The sequence below is a fragment of the Anomaloglossus baeobatrachus genome, chromosome 3, assembly GCF_048569485.1.
Source record: "Anomaloglossus baeobatrachus isolate aAnoBae1 chromosome 3, aAnoBae1.hap1, whole genome shotgun sequence".
In the NCBI taxonomy this organism is placed as follows: Eukaryota; Metazoa; Chordata; class Amphibia; order Anura; family Aromobatidae; genus Anomaloglossus; species Anomaloglossus baeobatrachus.
The window spans coordinates 114,887,655-114,895,154 of record NC_134355.1 but is presented as its reverse complement, the minus strand read 5'-3'; the positions used below and the strand labels follow the sequence as shown (position 1 = coordinate 114,895,154).

Sequence of the window (7,500 nt, the reverse complement as noted above, 5' to 3'; positions counted from 1 at the left end):
CATTGGCATCTGAGAAAATATTCAGCAATCAGTAGTAAGGAATAGAATATACACAGTGTGTCCACTGATATTAACTTGAGAGCGGCGGCAGCTATAGGCATAGAAGCGGTGTCTAGGTATAGTAAAGTAGCCATGCGCTACGCAATGAAACCTGGTGGAAAACAACAGAGTTAGCATTTTTATCTAAAAACGGAATGAGAGAGAAAAAAATAGAATTACAAAATTGTAGGGCATCATCAATTCAATACGAATTGACACCTTGCATACAGAAATGCTATGATATGAAACCCATGATCCCCCAAAAACATTGAATGCAGGTCATGCCTATGGCGCTCATTTAACTTTGATGATGAAAGTGGCCACCGTCAGCTGCAATGCACATCTGGACTCTGGACAGCATACTGTATCTTGCTGCACGTTGTGCAATATGGTATGTGACACCTTTGCACAAGCATCTGTGATACGACAGTGCAATGTTGGTGGAGGGGTCGCATACACCTGCTGTTTGATGTTACCTCACAGAAAGAAGTCCAATGGGGTCAGGTCAGGTGAGCAGGGAGGCCACTCCACGCAGCCACCATACCCAATGACTTGTAAGAAGGTCTCCATGAGGTATCGCTTCACGTCCGCAGCCTTGTGAGTTTTACACGTTCTAATCATAGCATTTCTGTATGCAAGGTGTCGATTCGTATTGAATTGATGATGCCCTACAACTTTGTAATTCACTTTTTTTCCCTCTATCTCGTTCCGTTTTCGAGATAAAAATGCTAACTCAGTTGTTTTCCACCAGGTGGCGCTATAGGTGGTTTCATTGCGTAGCGCATGGCTACTTTACTATACCTAGACACCACTTCTGTGCCTATAGCTGCCGCCGTTCTCAAGTTAATGGCGGTGGACAGGATATGGGTGGACACACTGTATAACTTATAAATATGTAACACATGCACTACAGACAGATCTGCTGTACTTACCAAGCACGGGCTTATAAAGGTTCGTCAATTTAGTAAATGATGGAAATAAGTGAGTCAGATAATACTTTCTAAATAAGTTAAATAAAAACTTGAAGCCCGTGTCTTGGTTCTCCTTATTTCTCCAAGACAAGCTTGCAGCCTATGAGAGTAAAAAGAAGACAAAAAGCTGACAAAGTAGATAGCAGATTAAGCTCTAATGCAAAATATGTAAAAATAAATCAAGTTTTATTTCATTTTTGATAAAAGCACATACCAAAAAAAAACCAAAAAAGCACATGCATGATGCACTTTAAACACAGAAAACTAACAATGCAAGGTTTATATAAAATCCTTCATGAGCACAACTTTGGAGAAAGTCACAAAGAAGGTAACATCAATTAATTCGGAAAAAAAAATGGGTAAAAAAAATAAATAAATAATAGGAGCAACAAGATACAAACTCTTGAATGTGACATGGATAGTCACAATAAATAGATAATCACAAAATATTCAACCATATTTAATTAAATATTTGATATAAGAATCCAATACTCTTCACGTAGAAGCAAAAGTTTACTCCAATTTCCATCTCTCAGGTTTTTTTAACTCATTTTATGCCCCCTATACAGAAGAAAGGCATATTCCCTTGATGCATACCTAAAAGTGTTTCGCTAGTCCAATATGGAGAGATCAAACATGTTATAATGGGAATAGAATCAGTATGATGTTCACTTATTTTCTTCTTTTAAGTGCATGATATTAACTACATGTAGTGTTGCAATTAATATAGGACTTGATATGGTGTAGAGAATCATGAATAGTGGAAAAAAAGGGAGATTTAATCATATATTCGCACAGATTGCAATGTGACCATCCGCATCGATGGGAACCTTTAACAGTCAACCATGTAACAGTAGAAAAAGGTACTATCTGAATAGATTGAGAAAGTAAATCAATAAAAGTGATATTCTTCCCGTATTCTAAAGTGTAAAAACTACTGAAGGGAACAGAAGCTGAGTTGCAGTACCAGAGGACGGCCACTACACAGTGCACGGCGCTGTGCTGCTCCAATTCTGTGACAATCTGATGAAGGGCGGGTATCCGGACCACCAGAGATCTGATGTTGGTGACTTTTCCTAATGATATGTTTAGCAATAGCCAAGTGCTGGACAACCTCATTAATAGCAATTTACAACTACTACTAAGCCTGAGGCCATCATCATGCACTCACCTGTGCTACCATGTATTTCAGCAGTATTTGTAAGAAAAAGCAGCTTGGATCATCAGGGTTTTTCTCACCAGAAACCACAGGTACAAGAGGCATTATTTCCTCAGGAGAAACTTTACCTAAAAATATAGAAACAGTGTAATCATACAAGGCATTGTTTGTCCTGTGACCTGTAAACGGGCGACTTGTGTAGATTCTGAATCCATCATCACTTCCATGGGGAACATTTACTTTATATTACAGTTATATGTCTAGTGCTTAGGGTCGTGTACTGACCGCATTCATAAGCTACAGAAAAAAACGATAAAACACAAATAATATAAAAAAATAAAGCATAAAACAGCAGTTATCCTCTTCCATCACTTTAAAGTAGTGCGGCCCACAGCCAGCCGCGAGGCCCACAGCCAGCCGCGAGGCCCACAGCCAGCCGCGAGGCCCACAGCCAGCCGCGAGGCCCACAGCCAGCCGCGAGGCCCACAGCCAGCCGCGAGGCCCACAGCCAGCCGCGAGGCCCACGGCCAGCCGCGAGGCCCACGGCCAGCCGCGAGGCCCACGGCCAGCCGCGAGGCCCACGGCCAGCCGCGAGGCCCACGGCCAGCCGCGAGGCCCACGGCCAGCCGCGAGGCCCACGGCCAGCCGCGAGGCCCACGGCCAGCCGCGAGGCCCACAGCCAGCCGCGAGGCCCACAGCCAGCCGCGAGGCCCACAGCCAGCCGCGAGGCCCACAGCCAGCCACGCGGGTTGTGCATTAGGAAGCAGACTTTCAGGCATGTGATTATATGTGGTGCAGAGGTTAGCATCAGACCTGAGCCCAAATTCTCTGTGCCAACAACACATGGTAGTTGAAAGGCCAGTTACAGATTTCACATTCCTCTTCAGATTTTGATCGACCTGGGTCCCATACCAGCATGCTTTCTTAGATCTGTGTCAAGGGTTGGCCGGCTACTGATCCTAACGGCCCCCTTCTCTAGTGATACACTGGCTGGGGCAGAGAAGGGCTTTCTTATATAGAACCTGTCAGGTCCAATATGCACAAAGCAACACGAGCAGTTCTGGGTGCATATTGCTAATCCCTGCCTAACTGTCCCTGTATCTAGTAGCATAGATAAAGAGATCATTAGAAAAAGCATTTCTAAAGATTCTTTATGAGATGTAAATATGAGTGCAGGGATTAGTTGGAAGGGCATTTTTCTCCACTTGACTAGTCTGCCCTTTTAGCATGTTAGCACATACACAGGGGTGTGCTAATATGCTATTCAATGCCATTGCCCAGCGTCATCAGCAGTGACGCACATACCTGCTTGCTGTCACTGCCTCAGACGCTGGGTTTAGATTCAATGCGCATGATCGGAAGTCCCGGCACTTACAGTCATGTGCACTAGACCTCTCTGAAGCCGGATGTGTGAATGACCCGAAGTGCTGGGACTTATAATCATGTGCACTGAGCCTAAAACCGGCATCTGAGGCAGTGACAGCGGACAGGTATGTGCGGCACCGCTGTTGATGCTGGGCAATGGGCATTGAATAGTATGATAGCACGCCTGAGAAGAGAAAAAAAAAAAAAAATCACCATTGCGACTAGTCCCTAAGCTCATTAGCATATCATAAAGGATCTTTAGAAATACTTTTTCTAAAGATCTCTTTATGTATACTACTAGATACAGGGACAGTTAGGCAGGGATTAGCAATATACACCCAGAACTGCTCGTGGTTCTGGATGCATATTGGACCTGACAGGTTCCCTATAACTACTGAAATGCTGTGCTATGGCCAGCCAAACACTAGAAGAAAAATGACCAATACCTATAATGAAGCGGCAACCCGAAGATGGCGGCATCTGGCTTACCAGTCCAAATAGCTTACTATTGTCAGCTGATTTGTGTCTTTATGTTGGGACACCCCTTTAATCATGGTTAAAAACAAAAGTTCAGATTAGATTTTTTTTTAAATGCTTCACAATCACGCGTGTAATCCTTGCCCAGTGACTATACTGATAGTTACGGTGCTGAATGGATTACTTAACTGTTAGTGCCTCCCGCCCGGTTCTGGCTGAAAATACTCGAACTTATATGATCATATGACACAGTTCCTAAAACACACAAATAATCCATTCATCCCAATCTATGCAAAGTCATGGGATCCTCAGGAGTCTGCAGCTACCCCAGTAATGAGATTAGCCCTGATTTTAGCTCTGGGAGAATACTCTGCATATCATAGTACAATTATCACCTCCACTATCGGAGTACAATACTGTCCCTTAGTGTAAAGTGCTGGCATACAATGAGCAGGTGAAAGCAGTCACTGACCATCAGGTAAATTATAGGTAGGGTTTATGAGGGTTTCCAGTGTGCAAGGACCTCGAGATGACATGACGACAGGAAAGCCGGGAACAAGGCATGCAAATATTAGTGCCTGCTCCTCTCCACAATTTGTCTGCAGAGCTTGAAGCCAGAGAAGAAACAGCCGCATTCCTTCACATCGTATCTAAGGATAAAAGACATTTACATATAAGAAAGCTGCCTGTGCCAAAAGCTAGACATGCAAGACAACGAGGACAGCCAGAGAACGCAGCATGCAGAGGAGGGGCCACCGCTGGTGTTCTCAGGTGGCTGCCACCCAGTGAAGGCTCTTTTGCTCTGATGCCGGAGTCATGTTTTACACTTACTATGCAGTATAAAAGATATTTTTACAAATATCCTGAAAATGGCACAATAATCAATGAATATCTGCCCCGATGACATCCCTTCTATTAGTCTATTATTCTGGCCATCTCCCCAGTCTGTAGAACGGCGCTCCAGTCCCGACACGGCCCCTGATGGAGAGACGTCACCAAACCTGTACATCAGCCTCCCGATTCACTGGCCATTTTCTAGTCTTCCTTGCCATGTGCAGGGTTATCGGCGGTCTCTGATGGACAGGTCTGCTCACAAGTTCTGGCCAGAGTGCCGTGCTGCAGACGGGGGTGAAGATCGGAATAATAAGGGGGCAGCTGCTAACAGATGAAGCCATCAGGTAAGCGCTTCCCATAGCATTATACTGGTGGGTGGCATCACGTGGAGTTTTCAGCAGATATGATTATAAAGTCTATCCTTATTAACAGTGTGAAGCTACAACACCATACACAGTCCATGATTCTGGGGAGTGGGGCGCAGACTGCTTCCTAATCTCAGACACCATCTTTAATTAAGGGCAAACATATCATTGATGCAGCCGCACAGGGACCCAAGAAGTAAGGAGGCCCATTTCTAACTCCAAAACACATTGCATTTTGCATTGTGATAAGCCATTGGAATGCACAGGGCCCACACGCCGCTCTCGCACAGGGCCCACACGCCGCTCTCGCACAGGGCCCACACGCCGCTCTCGCACAGGGCCCACACGCCGCTCTCGCACAGGGCCCACACGCCGCTCTCGCACAGGGCCCACACGCCGCTCTCGCACAGGGCCCACACGCCGCTCTCGCACAGGGCCCACACGCCGCTCTCGCACAGGGCCCACACGCCGCTCTCGCACAGGGCCCACACGCCGCTCTCGCACAGGGCCCACACGCCATTCTCGCACAGGGCCCACACGCCATTCTCGCACAGGGCCCACACGCCATTCTCGCACAGGGCCCACACGCCATTCTCGCACAGGGCCCACACGCCGCTCTCGCACAGGGCCCACACGCCGCTCTCGCACAGGGCCCACACGCCGCTCTCGCACAGGGCCCACACGCCGCTCTCGCACAGGGCCCACACGCCGCTCTCGCACAGGGCCCACACGCCATTCTCACACAGGGCCCACACGCCATTCTCACACAGGGCCCACACGCCATTCTCACACAGGGCCCACACGCCATTCTCACACAGGGCCCACACGCCATTCTCACACAGGGCCCACACGCCATTCTCACACAGGGCCCACACGCCATTCTCACACAGGGCCCACACGCCATTCTCACACAGGGCCCACACGCCATTCTCACACAGGGCCCACACGCCATTCTCACACAGGGCCCACACGCCATTCTCACACAGGGCCCACACGCCATTCTCACACAGGGCCCACACGCCATTCTCGCACAGGGCCCACACGCCATTCTCGCACAGGGCCCACACACCCGCTCTTGCACAGGGCCCACACACCCGCTCTTGCACAGGGGCCTCTTCTGTCTGTGTCCATCAGTGTCTGTAACCTAATGTTTATGGCACAAGGATATAGTCACATCAACATTAAGGACTTCTGTTGCAGATTGCTAATTTTCCTGTTTAAAAATGATGCAAAGTCGTCTGTATTTCACCATGCATTTTCTGTCATTGGATGGATCTGTGTTAAGGTTTCCGATATTAATGGAAGCCATAATGCAGATAAGATCAGAGCCTAAGATTGTCCAACCTGCACAAAAGCAAAATAAGTCACTGAAATTCCCAATGCCATCGCTCTGAGGATCACCGGAGTCCGGCAGCTCCACAAGGATTTATTCTTATTTTGCTGTAAATTAAACCCAATACTACTTCTCAGAGAGGCAACGTTGTTCCTTTAAGATGCCCGAGGCACTGGAGCGACTTCTATATTCCTGTACAGAGGAAGGGAGGAGACCCGCAGGGAAACAATACTGACATTTTCTTGACATGACATCACCGCAAAAGGGGAAGGGCGGTGATGGCTACAAGGTGCCGGCTGACAGGTGCCACTGACGTACTCTACTAATACAGGGCAAGGCATATAAATGCTGGTCACAGATACAGATGAAGCTCAGTGCAGCTCAGTAATGTTCTATAGTTAAGGGGGTTATCCCTCTGCAGACAATAATCTGTCCCCGGGTCCAGCGCCGACTCTGCCACTGCTCCCAAAGTCCGGCATTGGCTTCGGGCTGACAGTGTGGCAACTGTGACCTTGGCGGCTCTGAACAGGGTATTTTGCTTCCACAGGGCTACAAAGCTCTCCAACGGGCTGCCACACTGCTGACATGACGCCAGCACCGCAGCCAATGTCAGACACCGGAGTACAGTCGAAGACTCAGCGCTGGACCCGGGGACGGAGAGTAGAGCCGGTCTGTTATTTCAGAATTGTCTGAAAGGAGACAGCCCCTTTACTGCATTGTGGTCAGCATGAAACGATGCAGGACATTTCCGTGTGGTCCTATGTACAACCACAGAAAACACAGGGAGGAGCAGGGCCAGATGACGCTCAGCTCTACTACATACTAATTATCTGACTGCAGAGCTCTGTATAACCCAACCCACACCACTGATTGCCAGCTGTGTAGACTGTGCATAGGCAGAAAGCTGCCAATCAGTGCTGGGGGAGGAGTTATACACAGCTCATGAATATAGAGAAC

General features: G+C 47.8%; 1 protein-coding gene across 4 annotated transcripts in view; it reads right to left on the bottom strand.

The window, feature by feature from the left end:
• The window catches only part of LOC142296126 (ral GTPase-activating protein subunit alpha-2-like), a 487,199-nt gene that overhangs the window by 379,343 nt on the left and 100,356 nt on the right, over window positions 1-7,500 (bottom strand). For all 4 annotated transcript variants that reach the window (XR_012751590.1, XM_075339383.1, XM_075339384.1 and 1 more), the window contains exons 6-8: window positions 4,484-4,661; window positions 2,182-2,297; window positions 972-1,110 (exon numbers count right to left, since the gene is read on the bottom strand). Coding sequence is in view for 3 of the 4 variants with exons in the window: in XM_075339383.1 (XP_075195498.1) it covers window positions 972-1,110; window positions 2,182-2,297; window positions 4,484-4,661 (433 nt within the window). In the remaining variant the exon portion in view is untranslated. The remainder of the gene's footprint in view (window positions 1-971; window positions 1,111-2,181; window positions 2,298-4,483; window positions 4,662-7,500) is intronic.